Here is a 22,341-nt window from a genome sequence, read left to right as displayed (position 1 = left end):
GGATACATTGTTTGTTCATAGTTCATTTTTTGTCATGTGTTAATTTAAAGGTTCTCTGTTGAACTAGAGGCCATGTTGCATTTGATGTTTTGGATCATAAATATAATAATTTTACTTCAAAATAACTGGAAAGTGAAAGTTAAGATATTTTGTTCTATAGCTAATACCATTGGAGTTTCAGTTCTGAATAAACGAAGAAAAGTGAAACCCAGTGAAGCATGCATACTTCCTCTAGTGTTTGTAAATAATGATAGACATTGATCTAGTCATGATTGCCAAAAGTCCAGATTACTAATGAGTCAACGTTTGCAAATTACTAATTTACATATGATAATGTAAACAGACCATTTGGTTTACTGAACTATTTGTTAATGCCATGACGGGCTTTTATAAACCTGACATTAACTTTATCTGATACAATTTGAAATTGAAAAAGCAATTCTGTATAAATTAATTGCACAGAAAAACACATTGCTTTGTAAATGTCAAATGATTTTAAGCTTTTCTTGAAGATGAGCATAAATGATAGAATATTCCCTATCTCTTCTGGTTTTTCTATGTCCATATGTTTCTCCCTCATTTCCTATTGTAAGCAGATTTATAGTGTTGCCTCATGCTGTTAAAAAGAGCTGTTGTGTCCACTTTAAGTTTTCCTCCATATCATTGTGGGATGATGTAATCCCTATCATAGTAAGTCTCTTGTGTTTGCAGGACTAAGACAACTTCCCTGAGTAAAGCTACTAACATGTCTATGTATTTGCTCAGTAGGAATCATAGTCTGTGTATCACTTTATACAGTGCACTGCATAATGAAAGCACTATTCATATGTAAGCTATTATATATAAACTTTATTTCTCATTAAGTGCTTGTTTTATGTTCTAATGAGACAATGGCATATTGTAAAGAAAATAAAGTACATGCATTACTGCATTTAGAACAACCATAAGTCCAAGCACACTATATTGCATTGATTTAAATACTATGAAAGAGGATGCATTATCAGATTATAGAGATTGCAGTTGACCAAAGAGATTTGAGGCCTGGTTCTGCACTCCTTATTCAACCAAGTTGGCATGGAAATTAATGAGTTTCACCTATGAAAGAGTTGTAAATTCACATCAGTGGAATATATCATATACAGTTGTGTTCTGTCAATATATTATTGCACCTTAGAGCTCTTCACTTTGAATAAATATCCACTTTCGTTTTCAAAAGCTTTTGCAGGTCATCTGAAATACCCGGAGTCCTGAAGGGTATGCAATACGCCTTTTCAAGATGTATCAAATATCTCATCTAATGTCAACACCAACAGCAAGTAAATGTATGATTCCCTCCACCTCAGGACTTACTGCTTAGATTTTATATTTTGAGTTATTACCGAGACCTAATAAGCACCTGTCAGGATATGTACTCTTTTTTCCAACAGAGGTTGCCCTTTAAAATGCATATGCATTTCCTCCTTTGAAACTAAGTTTTTCCCATTGGTTGAAAAGTCATAATTTTTAAAAATAAAATCAGTAGAGAAAAGAGTACTTCACTAGCTGTTAATATACATAAAATACAAATTGATGTGTAAAGCTGAATTCTGAACAACATGCCTCTGACACATGTCTGTATAAATAGCTGACTGATGTTTTAGCAGTACCCTTGTAGTCTAGTTGCTGTACTAAAGGAAACTTCTGTCAGCTGCCATCCCAAAATGTTCTGATCTTTCCTTTGCTTCATCTTGTCCAATAAACTTAAACCCCATTTTAGACCTATTTCTTTCCACTGATGAAGGCCTTGCATAACTTCAGCATGAGATGCTGAGCATAATGCTTCGGGGGTTTGCACTACCTGAATGGGAGTCGATCCTAGTTCCACATTCTCCTGTGATCATTATTCTTAAATGTTTTCCATTATCAGCATCCTTGCCGTGCCACATCTGCAGATGTCCCTTGCATAATAACACCATGTAGTGGCAATAGTGTGTCTCTTTAATGCCACCGAGAAATCACAATCAGAAAACTCCAACACTATTGTTCAAATGAATCTGTGCATATGCTGTTCACAGTGAATCAGGCATCCAAAATTACACCATTAAAATGTACCTCTTGCTTTGTGTAAGCCTGGATTTTTCTTCCCACAAGACATGAATGTGTCTTGTGGGAAGAGCATTAATGTGTGCAGAGCAGTAGTACTGGCAGGCACAGACTGTACAAAGTCTTGAATTTCTGCCGCTTTTGTTGAAATGATGCAATCCAAGCCTAAGTTGCATTAGGATTCATTTTATCTATCCACAGTCATTCTGATTTCTCTCCTTAGGTCTCTTTTCCTTTCCTTTTAAAGGAGTAAAAAAACAAACACCCCCCCCCCAAAGCCACAAACTTTCTTTAAGGCAGTAGTTCTTAACTTTTCTGGATTCGATACATCCTTCACAGGACTCAGAACAACTCTCCTTAATTTTTGTGAATTGAGTGGCACCCAAATTTCAAAAGCTAGTTTATATTTCTTTCCTCCTTACACAGGGGCTGGACAGTAGGGGTGGGGACTGTGCAGACAGCAACAAGCCTGAGCCTGGCTTATCTGCCTAACTCCTTTTAGCTTGCAGGATTCTTCAGAGGATCTGGCGACACTCCAGGGTGCCCCAGAATCCTAACGAGGAATCACTGCTCTAAGGCTTATTAAAAGTGAAAACCAGTCAGCTAGTCCAGCTATCACTGGACATGCCTGTGTAAATGCACTTCTGCTGGGATTTCTCCTTATCTGGTCTTTATCCCAACAGGTTCTTCAGAGTCTGATCAAGAAGAGCACGGGCAAAGAGTGTCCCCTGGACACATTTTGCCAAGGTACTGAGTAAAACGATCTTTGTCCCATTTCATTTTTCCTTTGTGTTTGAAAATCATTCTTTTTAATTCCCATTTAAGACTGAGGTGCCAATACTAGTCTCAAACCATGACCACCTTGCATTTAATGCATATGCTGCTCTCCGTGGCCACTTGAAACTTCACAGTTGTAGTAGACATATATATATAATTCAGATATTGTTGGACCCATGAGCTGAAGTAGAATTTCCATTGTGTGATTGCAACATAGGGGATGCAACACAGATGCTGTAATTAAACCCAAGAGAGGGCAGTGGTACATGAGTACTCCAGGTAATTTAATATCATCCTCTTTTTCTTTGGTCAAAATTCTTTTTAAACTGTATTTCTTCTGGAATCTATCATTGAATTGTGGCCTTGTACTATGTAGGCATTCACTTACCAAAATTTGTTTTCTTTCCTTCTCAGTTATGCTTATAGCTTTCTGGATAATGAAATGTCCTATGAATGTTGTTCAATAAACCCCTTGACTGGCTCTCTCTTCACGTGTCGCCGGAGTCCTCGGCTTCTTGCTAATGGCTATTACATTTTGACTGAAGACAGTTTTCTGGCAGATGAAGATGGCAACGTAACATTGACTCCATCGCAGACAAGTATAACCTACAAGGAAAACTTAGTGAAGTAAGTGAACTACATGTCTACATGTATTGGGAATTGGCTCCAATTCTGAGCTCAGCTGGAGTCAGAAAATATTTATAATGATCTATTATATTAACTTTTCTTTATTTTTACACCAATCACTTCCAGTTTTACAACTGCAACAGAACCCTCCAACCAAAGTAATTCAGAAAAATTATAGTGGTTGAAGATACTTGACTCTCATAGTCATGCCTTTAACGTTGCCAAAAAGTAACCACACAGGTATTACTGACAGTAAATATAAAAGAAAAATAGAACTACCCAAAAATTACTGCTTTTCATGCCTTGCTGCTTCTTATTTACTTAGTTTTCCAAAAGTGTTACTCTTGTGTGTACAGAAAAATAAGCGAGCACCTGAAACTGGGTATAATAATGTTAATATTTTAAGGAACAAGATTTGGGGGGTTGGCTAACCTACAAAATACAGTAATTTCTATGCTAAAATGTAGTGAACATGTAATTTTCAGTGAGTCAACATAAAAGTGTTGCTTAAGTAAAGCGTGAGCAAAAACTGAATATAATTACAGTATTTGGTCCAATAAATGGACCCTATTGTGCATATTGAAGGCCCCAAATGATGCTTACTAGAAAACATATATTATTTGATGTGAAACGTCCACCTTAGTCTGCATAACCCCTTTCATTTTCACTATTTCACTGCTACAGCTTGAAAGACTGAAAGTAATCTTTGAGCCATTTTTGGCATGACCATACCAAGTAAGTATGTAACACATATCTTTGATGCTCAGTTGTGATTGAAAATTTCCTGAGCTGCTTCTCTGGGTATGCACCTTCCTACTAATGCAATAAGAATGCTAGAGAATAAACAAAAAGCTTCTGTTTTCAGAAAGACACCAAAATACACAATTTGCCAAAGGAAGAAAGACTAGAGAGAGAGAAATAAATAATATTTTCATGCTTTCAAGAAGCATTACTGTAACAGAAATACTGTCCTGAAATCTTTATTCAAGTAAGACTTTCATTTTTCTTCAACTGAAGTGTTACCTAAGCAAGTTCCAGTTCCATAATGTCATTGCAGCTAATATTGTTCACCTGAGGATCCAAAGGCAGTTTTGAAACAAATTAATTGCAACACCCCAGTGAAAGTAGCAAGTATTTTTGGACCCATTTTAAAAGTGGGAAACTTCCATAGGGAAAGGTAATGTGTGTCTCTCTGGCATGAGTGTAGTGCTTATTAGGGGTATGCAAAGCAGGCCCTATTCGATTTGGATTCAGCCCAAATCGGCAACAGTGATTTGATTCGCTAATTCGAATCACTGTCCTGATTTGATTTAGCTGAATCCGAATCTGATGATTCAATGCTGATTCGGAGAATCAGTGATTCGGCCATAGACACAGCTTTAAATGTTTTTTCTACATACCTCGAGGTACCAGCATGGTTCGTGAATGCTGCGATGCTGGGGCAGATGGAGCATCCCACTGGACTGTGAGGTGGGGGGGCCCTCCAAGTGCCTGGTGGCAAACCAGGAAGTGGACAGGAAGTACTTCCAGTCCACATCTGGGTCTGCTGGGGAGCATGCTGGGGGGCTCCCCTGCACCCACCCAACTCCGTGATCGGCCACAGGTGGACCCCCCAGACCCAGTCACCAAGCCAGGGGGGTGCTGCAGACCCAGAAGTGGGCTGGAAGTGATTCTGGTCCACTTCCAGGTCTGCTTCCAAGTGTGCTGGGGAGCCCCCACCTCTTCTGTGGGACACTCCATGTGCCCCAGCATCTCACGAGCCACCTGCTACCTAGAGGTATGTAGAAAAAATATTTAAAGCCACGTCTATGTTTGAATCACTGAATCTCTCCGAATCAATTCAGAGGGTTCCGATTTGATTTGGAGAGATTAAAGGGTCTCCTGATTTGATCTGGATTTGGAGATTCAGCCACTCAATCAGACCAAATCTCCACTGAATCAAATCAAGGACCGAAGCTTCGCACAGCCCTAGTGTTTATATATATTTAACCCTTGCAGGCTGGCTTCCAAACTAGAAGTAGTGTCATGGGATGGGGTCCCTAAGGATGGCCATGTTACCCCTAAGACCCCTTGACCGTGCCAATTCGGCCGATGGGCACCCTTTATTCTCTCCCACCACATCTTGATATATTTTTGTAATATAGGAAGGCTGCCTTCACATCCTGTTGGACACAGTCTTGATGGATTTTCCTGAACCCCATGAGTCCCATTTCAAAATAGATGTCCCGGGACACCCCAGCCTTATGGGTTATATGCGTGGCTCCAACCACCCCTTTACCATGCCCCAAGCCTCACAGATGGTACTGATGTTGTCCGGTCTAGGCCTTGTTGTAATTTGGCCCCCTTGTCCTCCCTGGGCTCTCCGCAGCCCCGTCTTACTCTACACCTCACTGGTGCCTGGGCTCTCCACAGCTTTGCCTCGCTCTGCACCTCACTGGCACCAAGGCCTGTATGCCCCAAACACTGCACCCTCTCTGGCACCAGGGTCCCCATGCTGCAGTGGGCCCCCGACGAGGCCTCCTCCTTCCCCAAATAGTCTCACCCAAACCATCAGTGTTATAAACAGAAAACCACATGCAAGCCCCAAGGCTATAACATAACTCAAGCTGCCCGGCTATGACATAATTCCAGTCGCACAGAGCATGCTCTGTCCCTCAAAAGTACCAGAAGCTGCACTTGCAGTCAGGCCTCTCCCCTTTTCTCTAGGAGAGCTCCTTCCCCCTTGGCTGCTGGCAGAGAACTGCCTTCTGGCCTCAGGCCTGGGGTTTATATATGAGCCAGGCCCTACCCCTTCTGGTCAGGTGAGTGCTGGCAGGCATGGGCCAACTAACTCATTCTGGCTGCTCTGGGGCTCCCAACTGACTGCCAGGGCTCTCTCCCTAGCAGTTCCAGCCTTTAAAAGGAGCAGGACACCCTAGTGCCCTGTGACAGATAGCCACATTATTTAGAGTGGTACGGCATGCAAGAGTCCTGACCCTTTTCATTCCATATGCAAACCTCTAGACAATGTTCTTTTTTAGTATCTAAAACTAATTTAACAAGTCCCTTTTAAATATACAGTTTCGTTCCTTTCCAGGATATTCAGGAGAAGGAAGAAAATCCGGGATCGTTCTCTTGCTAGTCTGTTTAATCTCAGTGCCTCGCATTCATGGAGCAACAGCACAGTCCTTAGTGATATGGATTCTTCTCATATGGAAGAACCTTGGATTGATGGGTGCGGTAAACTAGATACCAGTCAGAGCTGTAACTATGGTAAGTGCCTGTTGTAAGTATAGTAATTGTGTTCCTTGTTGGAACTTGTGATGGTATAGTCTGTTAATGTTAGGAACCTTGCAAATCAGTAACTATTGTCACAGGATTTGTGCAGGAGCTCTGCTTAGATTAGCAATGCAAGGTGGGGAAATGTAACTAGAGTTTTAAATAGTAAATTGAACTGGTAGCTATAGAAGACAAAAATATCTTTCTCCATGAAGGTGAGACTTATTCAGTGTTGTTTTTCCTATTTATCAATTGATGTTTCTACCTTAAATGTTTCATAGCCTTACTTTGTTCAATGTTACGCATTTTTTTTCCTTATTCTTCATATTTCCCCTATATTTTTAAAAAATATATTGGGAATTCCAACTTCTAGCCCTCAACCATTTGAGAAAGCTCTTGTGAGTGAGTGTTCTTACTTCCTTCAAAATCTAATACTGCAACTAGTTCTTTAAACGCTTTCCTTACAGTGAATCATAAACATTTACAGCTGCCTCTCTTATAGGTGACTCTGAATTTTCTCTCAGCTGCAATTCCTGGATGTCAGAAAGGCAAACTCCAGCAGCTAAGGAACCCTCTCTCACTAAAGCTGAGACATACAGCCAGTCAAGGAAACAGTTTTATGATTCCTCTTCCTGCTCCCAGTTTATGGCAAATGAGTTTGAAGAAACTTTGGTTTATTCAAGTGAGTTAAGATTTTTCTTCATAATTTATTATTTTTAGAGACAGCTGACATTTTTTTCAAATGAAAATGTGTAAGATAAGCTTTATTCAAGACTTAAAAGAGTCCCCATTTTTATTCAATTTGAAAGTTAAAACTTCCATTTTTCCTTTCATCCTCCTTTTCATCCCTTTTACCCCTCCATTTTAATGACAAAATGGAAAAATAATAGCAGGGAAAGGGGGGACTGGGAGAAAAGGCAAACAAAGATCAAAACAAGAAATTTAAAACATCTCATTTTTGTAAAAAGTTTCAAACAAAAATCCATCCTTTATTAATCCCACTGAATGACATTTAGTTTCAAATGTTCACTTGTATCCACAAAAAACATTTACTGTTTTGAATAGACCTTATTATTTAATCATGGTAGGAATTCCTCAAAACAAGTAACAATATCATTCTCCAACATTAGTTTTCATTTTGTATACACAGATGTCAGATACGCTTTGGGCATGTCTACACGTTGCCCTAAAGATGATGTTGCTACGGCGCTGTGCTCTAAAGCATAGGACAGGAACTGCCTGTCCTGCGCCACGTGTGCAGCACACGATTAGATTTCACCACTATGTTGCCATAGTGGTGCGCTAAAATGGGAGAGCGCAGCACTATGGTGCTGATCACATGTAGACCCATGTGATCACTGCTTTGCCATAGTGCACCATACTGCAGTGTTGGGCAACCTGTAGCCGTGACCCTTTATATGCATATCAGATAAGTAGATGATATTAACTACATAATACCACACCAGTCCCATGTTGTTTATTGAACATAAGAGCATAAGAAGTGTCATGCTGGGGTAGATGAGTGGTTCATCTAATCCAGTATCCTGTCTCTGACGGGTGGCAAAATTGGATGCTTTAGACAGGGAGAGCATTGGACTGGGTGTATCTGGAGTGACCTATCCCTGTTCATTACCCTCCCTGACATCCACCAGCACTAGTTTAGAGATGCCAGAAGATACATTTCTAACTGTTCTGTTTAATAGTTATTTAATAGATCTATCATCTATGAATTTGTTTAAACCCTTTTTTGAATCTGGATGTGTTATCTGCCTCTACTACCTCCCAGGCAGTGTATTCCACAAGTTAACTACACATTACATAAAAAGTACTTTCTCCTGTTAGTTTTTAATCTGCCTCCTACTAATTTCAGTGGGTGCCCTTAGTTCTAGTATTTTGGGACTTGGTGAACAACAGTTCCCTGTTCATTTGGTCCATACCCTTCATGATTTTATAGACCTCTATCACCCTTTTTCTTTGTTAAATGAGAGTCTTCACCTTTTTTAGTTTATTATGCTATAGCAGCTGTTCCATACCCCTGATCATTTTGATTGCCTTTCTTTGTACCTTTTCCGATCTTACTACATCTCTTTTGACATGCAGAGACCAGAACTGCATACAGTATTCAAGATGTGGGTGTACCATGAATTTGTATGCTGTAATAAATGTAACATGGTACAGGTGTTGCATTGTAACAAACACAAGTTGCTTGTATATCAGTTAAGTGCCTGGTCACTTAAATGCCTTGCATCGTTCAGTCCCACTGGGCACATCTACACAAGACTCTATGCCACCATAGCCACAAGCGATGTAGCCCACTGCTACAGCAAGGTAGTATCGGCAGCAGTGAATTGTGATACCGATGCTACTGTGCAGTAGCTTATTGCTGTTGCACAGCATGGTCAGAAACGATCCATGCACCACTGAGTAATTGCGGTTATTGCGCAGTCATTTAGTAGTTTCAAGAAACAAGTACTAAATGACTGCGCAGTAAAAACTGTGCAGTTGGGGGCATGTGTAAATGCACTCACTGTCTACTTTTTTTTACCTAGCTGCATTTAATTTAATTTCAGCATTCGTGAAACTGTCTAGAAGCTGCCAATTTTAAGGATAGTTAGGCAACCTTGAAGTGACATAGTCTTGTCAGTTTCAAGGCTATTATTATGCATGTTCTCAGGAACAAGGGGCATTTATCCACATACTTTTTTGTCCCGTGACGTGCCGGAGATCCACTGCTTTGGACCAGACTCAATTAATTGAGTCTGCTCTACAGGTAAGCTGACGCACACTACGCTGCACTGTGGCAAAATGCATGTCAGCGTGTAGAAAGTGGCACCAGCATGCTTTTGAACGTAAGTACCTTCTATGAGTGTTAGCTCAAAAGCACGCTGCCACCATTTCCTCAGCACTGATGTGCATTTCGCCACTTACACAACTGCGACACTGGGCGCTTTTCAACACACCTGGTGCTGCAGTGCCTGCATGTGTAAAAATGCCCAAGGAAATTAGTCTTAAGCAAGGTATAAAAGGTTTACAGGAAGCTTTTCTCCAAGTTAAGAAGTGTTTTTTACATTACATTTGTTTAAGCGAATAACCTTTTTTAGTCACAAGGTTATGCCTTTAAACAAAGTATGTTAGAGGAGTCCTCCCAGCTCCTTAGTTAAGGTTGTGTTCATATTTGCACTTAAAATTTAACATAAAGTTTACATCTACTATAATGTAGGAACAGCATAGTATATCCTCCACAAATTCATGAAGCAGAAATCTTGGCCCTGTTTTGGTCACTGAACACAATTCCTCTTGATTTCAGTTAAGCAAATATTTCACTCTAATCCTAGAGTATAAAAAATATATTTTGACAATTCAGAAATATATTTGTGAATTTAACTGAGTAATAAACTTTTCTTGGATAGTCTAACAGATAAATGTCCAAATTTTGAGATTTGTAAATAGATTTGTTTCTGTTTGTTGTGAAATCTAAACATTTTATTTTCAAGGACATCTATTATTTTGGAATTATGAGTATTATTTATAACCATTTTTACATACATTATGCTTATTGTCACATTTGTTCAATTGAGGAAGATATAGTGGAACAATTCAGTTTTACCCAGCATTTGGAAGGAAGTTATAATTGAATAGATATAGAGTTAAGAGCTTTCAAAGAAAATGAATTTGAATGCATTGGCTAATGTACCTACATAAAGTATAGCATTTTTTTTCAGCTAGCGGGTTTGACTTAACCCCAGTTGAATGTCAGAAACTCCTATTGACCCTCCCCAATTGAAGTCAGTGCAGAAACTCCTATTACCCCATGGTGAATGTTATGTTAGAGTTGAATGAAGCATCCTTTCCCTAATAAGCACTCTATCTTATCTGAATTTCTAGTTTGCAATGTCAAAGGAGTGACAAAACTATAATGTTTTAACTCACATGTCTAGAAATGGCAGTTGTCCTGATTTTGTCCTTTTTTATTGTTTTTTCCTTAGAATCCAACACATTGAAAAATGTGTTTTATCAAATAATTATGCTGTCCATGTGTTTAATCATCTCCATTTGTGCCAGGTAATTTTGATTTCATTTTCTTTAAAATAACACTTGTTTGTGAGCTGATACATAAACATAATATTTGGAGCTAGATTTTACAGTCAGGTATACATATTTGTGAAGATATGTTTGCATGTGACTGCTTATGCAAATAAATATTACTGTGTGCAGATTGGATATTAGGATGCAGCTATGACACCTGATTGGCTCTATACAACTGTATGATTCACATGCACGTATCAGGTATTAGCAGGTATGAATTAAAGGCTCAAATATGTATTTCAAGCTATACACCTTAACCGTCCATGTCTTGCCCATGTGCTATGCAATTAATTAAATAGGAAATACCATTTTTATGTATACATTTAAAGTTTAAATGCTTTAAACTACAGGGGTGTAGGTTGTAGCCGTGTTGGTCTAAGAACATAGGTAGAAAAGCTTCTTTGGGTGAATCTGATCTCTTTTATTAGACCAACTTCAGTAGCTGGGAAAAAAAAAATTTAAGCAAGCTTTTGGGTTCAAAAACCCTTTGTCAGGCTGAGCAAGTTTCAGCAGTTGGTGTGTGCTCTTCCTGGATGGAGTGAAAAGTTTAAAAACCAGAAAGAAGCCAGAGGCTGGGCTGGTGTGCGTACAAGGTAGGCAGTCAGTGAAGATGCAGATTGAGGAGTCAATGGGTGAGAGACAGTCTGGGTGGAGGGGAGAGAAGTGGGAACCAGTGCTTTAAACTCTAATATATCTCTTTCAAATAAACTTCTATAAGAAATTATCCTCTCAGATTCAACTGGATTACATCATTAAATCTGCTTTAACCATTTATTTGAGGTTAGGCAATTCAAATACAATTAAGAAGTCTGATTTCATTAACCTAATTATAAAAGTTAGAGGGCAAGGAACAGGAAGACAAAAATTATATTTGAGGGTATTAACACACATAGTACAGCACTGACTTCCTTTAACTTGCTATATAGCCAAAGACTTTGCCTAACCACATTTGTGTTTGTAATCTATCCACAAGACAACTAAAAGTTCTTGCCTCCTCTGCTCTTCAGTGCTAAAATGCTGTTTGTTTAATTCAGTTTTTTTACTCCTTTTATTATTATAGGTGGAACATAGAACCGTAGTTATAGTTAATGATGTCAAAGATTTGGGCCCGTGGGCCATATAGGCAGTTTCAGGGAGCTGCCACGGGATGGTCAGCACTGTCCCCCCTACCCCCCACCACACACACACACAGACACACACAACCTGAGAGCCTGTGCACCCTGCAGCTCCTCCCTACCACTGCCAACAGTGCGCAGCCCCTACCACTGCCAACAGTGCGCAGCCCCAGCCCTGAGCCCAGCCTGCCCCACACCCACTCTGGACTAGCCCACCCACACTGAGCAGTGGCAGTGGTAGGCAGAAGCTGCTGCTCAATGTGGGGGCAAAGCGGGCCCTTCCTCTCACCACTGCCAGGCTCTTGTTGCAGCTGCCCAGGGCCCACACCTGAGCTGCCCTGCGGCTCCTCTGCACTGCCACCACTGCCCCACTGGATGGTCTGGAGACAGCAGTGACAGTGGTGGAGAGGAGCCTCAGGGTAGCCCAGGCACAGGCTCTGGGTGGGTGCAGCAAGAAGGGCCCGGCAGTGCTGAGCGGGAGAGCCTGCTTTTCCCCCATGATGAGCAGCAGCTTCTGCCCAGCCGCTGCCACTGCTCAGTATCGGTGGGTGAGTCTGGAGCAGGCACAGGCCAAGCCGGGTTCAGAGCTGTAAGTACAGGTTCTGGCTGGTCCATTTGGCCAGGGCAAGTCTGGAGTGGGTGTGGGGGTCAGGGCTGGGGCTGTGTGCTCTTAGTCACAGGGTGCGTGGGCTCTGGCCTGTGTGTGGGAGACGGATGCTGATCAGTCCATGACAGTTCCCCCCAAAACTGCCTATGTGGCCAACAGGCCCAAATAATTGCCTGCCCAAATCCACAAGGATCAGAACAATGAGAAAGCTGGGTCCCCAGCTGCTGCTACTCAGTTATTGACTACCGGGAAAGATCTTTTCTTCTTCATTTTGCCTTTCAAGAAGAAGGTGCATATTATATTCTGGGGTGTGTTGCATGCAAGAAAATATGGTAATTTTTTTGTAAGGCATGTTACCAATTCTGATTCACTGAAGGCTTGTCCCGGAGATGTGGGTAGTGCATGGTATAGCAAGCAGTGGCACCAACATCTTGGCCCTGTAGCTCTGATGACTGGTGTGGGGTCAGTCCACAGGCTGGATCCCAAAATTTGGGTCAATGCCTGGAGGTGGTCTACCGGTGGGATCCAGCATGCTGTTCTGACCCTGCATGCCAGCCCAACCCAGTGTGTTGGTCTGGATCAACATGCCTGAATCTAGCTATGGACCAACTCCATGTGTTAGCTTGATTTAGTGCGCAGGGTCACATTATCTGGCCCATAAGGCTCCCTATGGGTCCAGAAATTTGGCAGCAGGAGAGTGGGAATTAATGCTGCCACCATTCCCCTGCTGCCAAATTTCCCCAGCTAGGGGGAGCTCCGTGGGCTAGGTGACACAGCTCCATGGCCTGGATCTGGCCCTCAGGCTGGAGGCCGAGCACCACTCCACCAATGCATTGGCCCAGTATCTGTATATTGTATTTTCTAAATATTAAGGTTATTGTTATGGTTTCAGATGCTTCCTGGGAGGAGTCTTTGTCCATCTGCTGACCTTTTTGCTGCTGATAATTTTACTTTGTAAGTACAGACTTTCTTTATACCTCAAATAATATTTTACTGGATTCAAGGGCTGAATTCTGTCTTTAGACATGCATGTGCTAGCTGATCCAAGCTTTGCCCTCTGATGCCATAAGTTGGCATTTAGTCAGTCATTGGATCTTAAATTTAAAATGCACTGTTCTTTTGCCCCAAAGATGCTGCCATGTCACCTGTTTTCAGGCTTGTCATGTCTTTCAAAACCACCAAATTGCGGTAAGTTGTGCAAAAACTTTGCAAAATGCTGATGAATTGTTGTTTAAGAGGAAGAAAGGAGTCTGTCATTATTCCTTGTTGGCAAAGGGTGACAATGCAAGATCTGCAAATAGAGGGGAGCTGTTTTTGTAGCTGCTTTGTGTTTATACAAACTTTTCATTTGTCTGTGTACTGCCATCTTATACTGTAGGGGCTGCTCCCAAACAACCCACCTTTGGGCTAAAAAAGTCAAAGGCAGACAGCTGCAATGTTAGTCTCTCTCTCTCACCCCGCAATCACCTACGCTGGAAATCTTCAAGAGGAGACTGGACAGTCACCTTGCTGGGGTCACCTGACCCCAGTAGTCTTTCCTGCCTAGTGCAGGGGGTCTGGACCCAATGAACTTGCAAGGTCCCTTCCAGTCCCTAACAGCCTATGAATTGTGTTTGGCATTGGCTACAAAAGTGGCAGTAGCATAATAGAGCAGAACAAGTGAGCCACCAGTCCCAGCACTGACTGTGAGGGGGTGGCTGAATCTCCACCCCACCCCCCCAGCATCTTTACTACTGCCAGGCCATCGGAGCAGCCTTGCACCCAGCAGTGCATCTGGGGAGGTGGGAGGTAAGTGGAATGGCGATTTCTACCCCCGCCTCCCAGAAGTTTTTCTCACAGCAGGTGCAGCCCTGTGCCGAGCAGCATCTGAGGAGGGAGGGGGGAGCAGACAGGGTTCCAAGGGTGGCTGCGGTGGGAGCCTGGGCCAAGGGACTGCTGTGCTGGACTCTCTCTAGCCACTGCTGCTGGCCAGGCTCTCTGTACAGGGAAGGCAACATCAACTCCAGCAACAGCAGTGGCAGCAGTAGCTGAATTCTCTGTACAAGGAGCCCAAGCAAGTAAGACTTCCCTGTCCCTCACTGACCACCCCCTCGCCATCCCCAGTGGTCAGCATACCACTCCCTCTCACCCTCTCCAACCTGGATGCTAAATGAGCTTGCTACACCTCTGGAAATGGGCCTGTCTTAACTGTGCAGGCCAACATGACAGCTAGGCTTGGGACAGTGTTTTGCTTTGACTGAATACTGTAATCTGACAGATCAGAATGCATGGCATGGAAAGGAGCAGTACACGGGCTTGATGGCCTAAGCGTACAGACAGATACAACAGTTGTATTGATGTCCAGTGGTAGAGCAACAAGCTGTTATATAACTTACATCTACTTGTTCCTATGGAGAGACCGGTGTAGTAAAACCATTGTCATTTTAACCCGGCTTCATTCATAGCAGATGTAAGAGTTACATAATAAGAGCTATTGCCTGCTTCCAAGCTGCAAAACCCCCCTGTTCCCCACTTTTAAAGCAGTTAACATTTAAACCTGTTCGTAGCGTGAATAAAGACAATGGTTCTGCTAGACCAAAGGAAGGGTGTGTGTTTTTCATGAAGAAAGCTCCATGGATGTAGCTTCTGAATACGAATATGATAAGAAATGTCTGAATAATAGATTTAGGCCCCAATCCTGCAGTGCTGTGTAGATCTGTAGGTGAACTGTGACTCATTCAAGTTAAGGTACAGACAGAAGTGCATTTCCCTGGTGTAACTCATGGCACTTCCTGTGAAGTGCCATGAGTTAGGCTGACCCTCCTGACACAACAGACATTAGCTGGGGGATTGAGCTAATTTGGAGCCAATCCAGCAAGAGAGGCTGCTGGTCTGCAGCTTCTTACCCTAGCTCTGGCCTTCCCCTCTCCACAGGCTAAGGTGCGGGGCTCCAATCCACCCTCCTCCCTCCAGCACATTTGGGAACAACCCAGAATGGACCTCCCTTGCTTTATCCCCTTCCCATCCTGAGACAGCACCGGAGGCAGGGCAGGGCTGGGCTGTAGCAGCCCAGCCACTGGAGCAGACAGAAGTTAATGAAGGCACACTGCCTTGGAGCGCCTTCATTTGAACCCTCATATAATGAGACTGTAAAAAGATGTCTTATTTGAGGTGAACCTGATCATCCCAGGTTTGCTTCACAATTGGAGTGCTCTGCAGCTATGCTCTTCCATTAGAGCACAGCTGTAGAGCGCGTTCAAGGGGCTGATCATGCAACAAATGTAATTTCTCTGTGAGCCTTTAGTTGTGAGTCATTCTAGATACAAGCCTTTCAGGCTGTGTGCTCTAACACCCAGAGGGGCAGCACTGCAGCTTGGAAGAGCTATGGGTGTAAAAGGCTGTGCTGTTCATGCTTTGAGTTGAGTTAAAACCTGGGATGATCAGGATCACCTCAAATAATCTTTTTCCAGCCGAAAACTCTTAATAGGTGCTGCTGAAATTAAAAGTATTTGGGACCTTCTGGATTTTTGTGCCTGGCAAAAGAGAGGATTAAAAGGGCAATGTTTCCTTTTTTAAATCTGGGGAAGGTTCTCAATAGTGCCATGTAACATGAGGTACCAGGCAAAAATTTTACCTGTTGTAGCAAAAATACATTATGCTTGAAATTACAGAAGTGAACATTGAGACAAGATTGAAGAGGAGAGTTGAAATATGTTTGTGGGAGCTCGATGCCGAATTATATAGGACTGAATTAAGCACAGGCTCAGACCTGTTCAGTTTAAAACTTTTATTGTTTCACAAAGTCATAAACTAAAGGAGGTCTGTTGGTTCACGAGGTTCCCAAATCAACTCTCTAACCCGGAGGCTAGGTCCGGCTGCCTGATTCAGTAGTCTCAGAACTGGTCAACAGCTCATTTAAAAGGAGTCCCTTATCTTTTTTTAGGCAAAAGATACAAAACTGTCCCCATGGTGGAAGTGAGGCATCTAACATAACTTTACTATTAGTTATATATGATAACACTTATACATATGCATTTTCTAATTCTTACTTCTATTGGTTATTTAGTTAACTTATCTATATTATAATATCAGGTGATACGCTTTGTATTATAATCATTACACTTCTTACGTTAATCCTTAATGACCTTTATATTTTTTATGCTAATTTTCTATAACCTAAATACATTATTCATCTATATGTTTTGCTGGGTTTTGCAGGGTTAAAATGTCAAAACTGACATAATATGCGGTTGTTTTTTCGTCATTGCGGTTTAGCCATGCAGTTTCCTATTCTTAACAATGTAAGCGGCATGTCTGCTATTTTTATCATTGTTCAAAGGTCAGAAGTTCAGTATTTTCATCTAAGGGTCAGAAAGTGATTACCAGAATGTCAATCGCTGACTCCTCAACCTCCTTGAAGCATTCTGGGAGTTTTAGTGCATTTTTTTTTATGCTAGCCCTTGCTTAGCATAAGCACTCTCTCACAATTTTGGGAGTTCAGACTCTTCTCAAGTCTGGTAACTGGGGCATACAATAAACATGTAGGACAGAGTATGCCATTCCTCCACACACCAAATAAATAGAAATCCCATTAAACCCAATGGCACATGGGCAGTCAGTATACAGTAAGATGGGTGGTAAATTTCCAGCTCACTAGTCTGCATTAAATTTCCCATGTAGACAAACCCTGAATCATGAATAAATTTGGCATATAAGGGAAGAAATAAAATTTCAATAGCTTCCAGTGAGATTCTTCAGCTTACTGCATACCACTGAAGTTCCAGAGCCTGCTTATTTTACCTTAATTCATGCAGGATGTATCTATACATGCAATTAGCATGTAGCGAGACATTCCAGGCAGCTCATGCCAGAGTTTATTGTTCCTAGGCACTGCACTTACATGTGTGCCCAGGACTGTAGCACGTTGAGCCAGGGTGGAGCAGCCCTGGCTGGCAGAGAGCGCTGAGGGTCAGCTTGCCAGCCCAGGGCTGCTCTGACCCAGGTCAATGTGTGGCAGAGGGGCTGGGGCAGGAGGGAGCTACAGTGTGAGGCTCTTTGGCAGGCAGCCCCCACACTGTGGCACCCTCATGCCCTGCCACTATGTACATGAAGAGGCTGTGTCTTGGATGATTACACAGCCCGGTGGGTGGCAAATTGGCTAGAGGGTCGTACCCAGAGAGTGGTGGTGGACGGAGCGGTATCAACCTGGAAGGACGTGGGCAGTGGGGTCCCGCAGGGCTCAGTCCTTGGACCGATACTCTTCAACGTCTTCATCAATGTCAGACTGCAGTTGGAGTACTGCGTGCAGTTTTGGGTGCCACACTTCAAGAGGGATGTGGATAACCTGGAGAGGGTCCAGAGAAGGGCCACTCGTATGGTTAAGGGCTTGCAGGCCAAGCCCTATGAGGACAGACTAGGGCACCTGGACCTCTTTGGCCTCCGCAAGAGAAGGCTGAGAGGTGACCTTGTGGCTGCCTATAAATTCATCATGGGGGCACAGAAGGAAATTGGTGAGGCTCTGCTCACCAAGGCACCTCTGGGGGTTACAAGAAATAATGGCCATAAGATAGCAGAGAGCAGATTTAGACTGGACATTAGAAGGAACTTCTTCACAGTTAGAGTGGCCACGGTCTGGAATGGGCTCCCAAGGGAGGTGGTGCTCTCCCCTACCCTGGGGGTCTTCAAGAGGAGGTTGGATGGGCATCTGGCTGGGGTCATCTGAACCTAGCACTCTTTTTTGCCTATGCAGGGTGTCGGACTCAATGATCTTTTGAGGTCCCTTCCAACCCTAACATCTATGAATCTATACACCTGTGTTTTGCTGCACTGCTGTAACACTGTAAGATAGTACTTGTGTTGGACAGTACTATCCTAGAGCAGAGGATAGTACTGTCCAGACATACTGTAGTAGTATGTAGCCCGTCCGGACATACTGTAGCCTAATAGTGCCACACATGTAGACAGTGATGCTTACTGACTAATTAGCTCCGCAGTAGAAGTGTCTTGTGTAGATGCATCTGCTGAGAAGTACTTTACTCTGCCAAGTAGCTCTGTGGCATTGAATCAAGCTGTTTGTGTGAATAAGGTTCTCTTTAACAAAAGTAAAGGTGACAGAATGTAAGTCTGTATTTATATTGGTTATCTCAAAGAGCAGTTTCAATAAGAACAGAATAAAAACACACACTTTAATTTTGAAATTGTTTTGCAGGAAATAATTGACAGAATGAACTGGTAAGTAGAATGCTTAGTTTTGCATAAAGAAATATGACCAATTCCATAAAGCCTTATGGGATTAGGGGGAAAGGAATACTCCAGGGAAAAGTTCTGGCAACATAAAAAAAATCTCCAGCCTGATCACCTGATTCTAATTAGATCTACTCATTACTGGAATAGGGGGCCTTCCAAAAAAAGCCCATGGATTCTTGAGAAATGTTAGGTGAGTCAGTGGGCCTTGTTCTTTTAGTTAGCATTGTATTTATGTGTTAAGGAGGGTGTTGTCTTTATTGATACGCTGTATAGCCAATGTTGCATCCACTTGTGCTGAAAAGATGCTGTGAAATCCTGTGCGAGAAATGGGGTTTAAGCCTGATATTTCAGTTAAAATTATTAATTTAAATGATTAAATTCATTAATTTTTTTTCATATGATTTAGCAAAACCTGTAGAAAAATAGACCTGAATCCCAGTCACCAGGTTTATAACCTGTTTCGTCAGAAATTAGAATGCAAAAAGCTTGCCCCTTGCTTTTCCTAGAAACTTGAAAGCACATTAGTCATTTATGTACTTTTCGGTATCATTTAATTAACAATATTTATTTTCCCTCTTCCCTAAATCTAGGTTTGCTAGCACTTACGCATTATATAGCTGGACATCATCTTTCATCTGTCTCTGCAAACTTCAGCAGAATCATCAGTATCCTTAGCAGAGTGCCTGCACCTGATCTTGCAAATTGAACCATGAAGGCCAAATTCACAGCTCCTGCAGAATACTATTTGTCAGTGGGGCCCTGTTGAGCCACAGGGGTCTACCCAAGCCTTTGCAAGTACACATGTATAAGTAGGCAAATGATTATCCATCCCTGCAAATCCATTTTTTGTTAATGTCTAAACAGAGTTTGCCAGCTTTGTTTCTCTCTCCATACTACTTGTGTTAAAGTTTTATCATAATTTGAGGCCAAAGGCTACAAACAAACATCACATTTATCTCAGATTTACTATTGCATCCTGGGACAAAATGCAAGCTTACAGATGTCCAACTTCTGTATCCCAGGATAAATCCTAAAAGAGTTTCCTGGATAAAAGGTAGGGACAGTTTATCCTGGGATATTGCAAAGTATGTCTGTATAGTTATCCAAGGATAGTGTCATTTAATCTATGGAAGAAAAATGACTCAGCATTCAGCTGCTCACTAAACCCTGATCAGAAGTATGATGTGTATACACACAAATATCAGAACTTTTTTCTGCTGTGATAAACACGAGTATAGGCAGTGCCGGATTATGACATGCTGATGCCCCAAACTATGTGCAATTTAAGAGGGCCCATACAATAAAAATAATCCACGAAATTGGATTTTCATGACATTTTAAAATGAATTATTGTTATTTCTGCACAAATATATGAACTCAATATGCATAATAACCGAGGAGCCAGATATATGTATATTTTTGTCTTATTAGAACGAAAATGTCCAGGTTTTTTTGTTCTTATTTAGAGGCCCCTCATATCATGAGGCCGTGAGCTGTAGCTTAAGTAGCTTAAGCCAAAATCTGACCCTGAGCACAGGGGTAAATGCACTGTCTGTTCCTAGGCTATGTGATTTAAACTCTGATAGTGGTTCTGGATAGTGCTGAGTTAATAGATATACTTAAATCTCTTCATTGTATCATTTTTGTAAGAGCCTTTTGGTTTTTGTTTCTTTTAAATTTTCTCTTCCTACTTTTGAAGACACAAAAAGAGGAATTAAAAAAAACAAGAAAGGATACAATTTGACTGTGCCAGAAGAGTGCTTCCTGTTGGCAGAAACCAGAAGGGTAACTTTCAGGAAAGCCAGACATCAGAGGGTTGGAAGAGTAACTGAGGAGGCCAGAAGCCACTGGATTTAAGGTCCAAATAATTCTGCAGCCATAATCTTTACCGTGGGCACCTGGTGCCTTCCAAGTCTGTGAGGGCACCAGATTGCCAACGGGGGGGGGGGGAGGGGGTGGTCCCCCAGCGGCTGATCACCAAGCCAGCAGCAAAACCGGAAGTGCAAAACTTCTGGTTTTGCAGGTGGCACTTCCAGGGGGTGCCCGGGTGATCTCAGGGGGTGCACATGCACCCGCATGCACCCCCTACACGTCACCAGTGACCTTTCCTTCTAAAACACTGAGCCCTGCTTTCCCGGTTGGATATATGGAACTGCAGTGATGCTAAACATGAGTCCTTTTCCGTTACCAGCAGCTGGGAATGCTCAGAACACAAATATTAGTTAGCTAGCACAGTATAGACCTTCATTTCCTTACGCGATGTTACTGTCTACAAGCTCCCTTTACAACCCTACTTGTCTCCCGTTGTGCTAAAGTGCCATCATAGTATAATTAAGAGGGAGGGGGACAAGCAGGGTACCAGCCTTGGATGCCAACTTTCAGGGGGCACAAAAGTAACAGCTGCTCCTATTACTGGCCTCCCCCATGCACTGCCCAGCTGCACCTCTGATGGAAAGCCACAGCTACTTGTGGAAGGGCCAGTTCTTCAGGCAGGATGCAAATAGGCTGGCAAATATAGAGGAAAGATTTTCAAATCTTTGAAAAAATAAGAGGAAGTTCTGATGCAAGAAGGAGCAAGGAATAATGAAGCACTGTTAGTTGTCCATATTTTTACTGTAATCCACAGATATGGCCAGTCTCAGGCGGGATGCATGTCTCTGTGAGAGAGAAAATTCCTGAGGGTGGAAGGAAAAGCGTGGGGGAGGGAGCTAGAAGTATTTCATGTAAACAGGCTCACCTTTAAGGGACAAATACTTTCTTGTTCTTTAACAGTAACACTCAAGAAGGGGCAAGCCCAACCACAATCCCCATTGTGAGCAGCAACATGTTGTTGGTGAATGTGTAAAATACTGATATCTGTTGATTAAAATAAGCCAGGAAGTTTTAGTAAGTAAAAGAAGACAACAGGGTGTGCCTCAGGCACAGAATCCTAAAATAAAGGGAAAGTGCATTATGATAGTAGTAATAAAAATAATAGTAATAATAAAACTTGCACAAAGCTCAATATTTTTCTAGTGGTGAACTTGAGTAATTCCCTGAATATGAAATTACCTTTTTTATTTGCTTTTAACTTTTTTGAGTACTAAAATGGATATATTACTGTGTGATATTTATATGTGTTGTATATGCCTTACGTTATGCTTTATGTTATTAAGTGCACTTTATAGCTTAACAGGCACATTTCTTTTTACTGCTAAAAAATGTCTAGAAAAGATGACTGAGGAAAAGAAGGGTCTGTCCTGAGAGAGGAGATCAAAAGTATATCTTTACCACATCTACAAAATTCCTGTGATCATCAGTCAGAAATAAATCCTAGCCATTTGCTTTTGCTCAGCATGCATCTCACACTGAAACATTTTAAACAGACTCTGTCAGAAGCACCTCTGAGACGGAGATAATGAGAGGGTCCCTGGGTTTGCACCAAAAAGCAACTATGCGGTATTTTTTGGAGGGATAGGCTTATTTCTTGGCCATGTTCTGAGGATCTGGGCCACAGGGGCGGCATAGACAAACCCACAAAGAGCAGGCGTGGCTTGTTAAACTTATCGGAACAAAAGCCGTGAG

General features: G+C 42.1%; 1 protein-coding gene across 1 annotated transcript; it reads left to right on the top strand.

Moving 5' to 3' along the window:
• Positions 1–1,269: 1,269 nt before the first annotated feature.
• TMEM71 (transmembrane protein 71) lies at positions 1,270–20,563 on the top strand. The gene is made up of 10 exons (XM_090037718.1): positions 1,270–1,322; positions 2,766–2,829; positions 3,274–3,486; positions 6,563–6,729; positions 7,232–7,426; positions 10,731–10,806; positions 13,445–13,510; positions 13,672–13,740; positions 18,740–18,762; positions 19,368–20,563. Exons 1-9 carry the CDS (start codon positions 1,277–1,279, stop codon positions 18,744–18,746), a joined length of 903 nt encoding a protein of 300 aa, XP_089893844.1. The 5' UTR covers positions 1,270–1,276; the 3' UTR covers positions 18,747–18,762; positions 19,368–20,563.
• The last annotated feature ends 1,778 nt before the right edge of the window (positions 20,564–22,341 follow it).

This window comes from Crocodylus siamensis, chromosome 3 (genome assembly GCF_052110815.1).
Source record: "Crocodylus siamensis isolate JL-2025a chromosome 3, ASM5211081v1, whole genome shotgun sequence".
NCBI classification, from domain to species: domain Eukaryota; kingdom Metazoa; phylum Chordata; order Crocodylia; family Crocodylidae; genus Crocodylus; species Crocodylus siamensis.
The sequence above is the reverse complement of the archived record's forward strand: the minus strand, read 5'-3'. Positions and strand labels throughout refer to the sequence as shown.

Excerpts from the sequence above, each read along its gene's own strand:
- TMEM71 (XM_090037718.1), top strand. The coding sequence starts at position 1,277 with ATGTATCAAATATCTCATCTAATGTCAACACCAACAGCAAGTAAAT. Across the intron at positions 2,830-3,273 it reads CCTGGACACATTTTGCCAAG|TTATGCTTATAGCTTTCTGG; the intron begins GTACTGAGTAAA and ends TTTCCTTCTCAG. Across the intron at positions 6,730-7,231 it reads ACTAGATACCAGTCAGAGCT|CTGCCTCTCTTATAGGTGAC; the intron begins GTAACTATGGTA and ends AAACATTTACAG.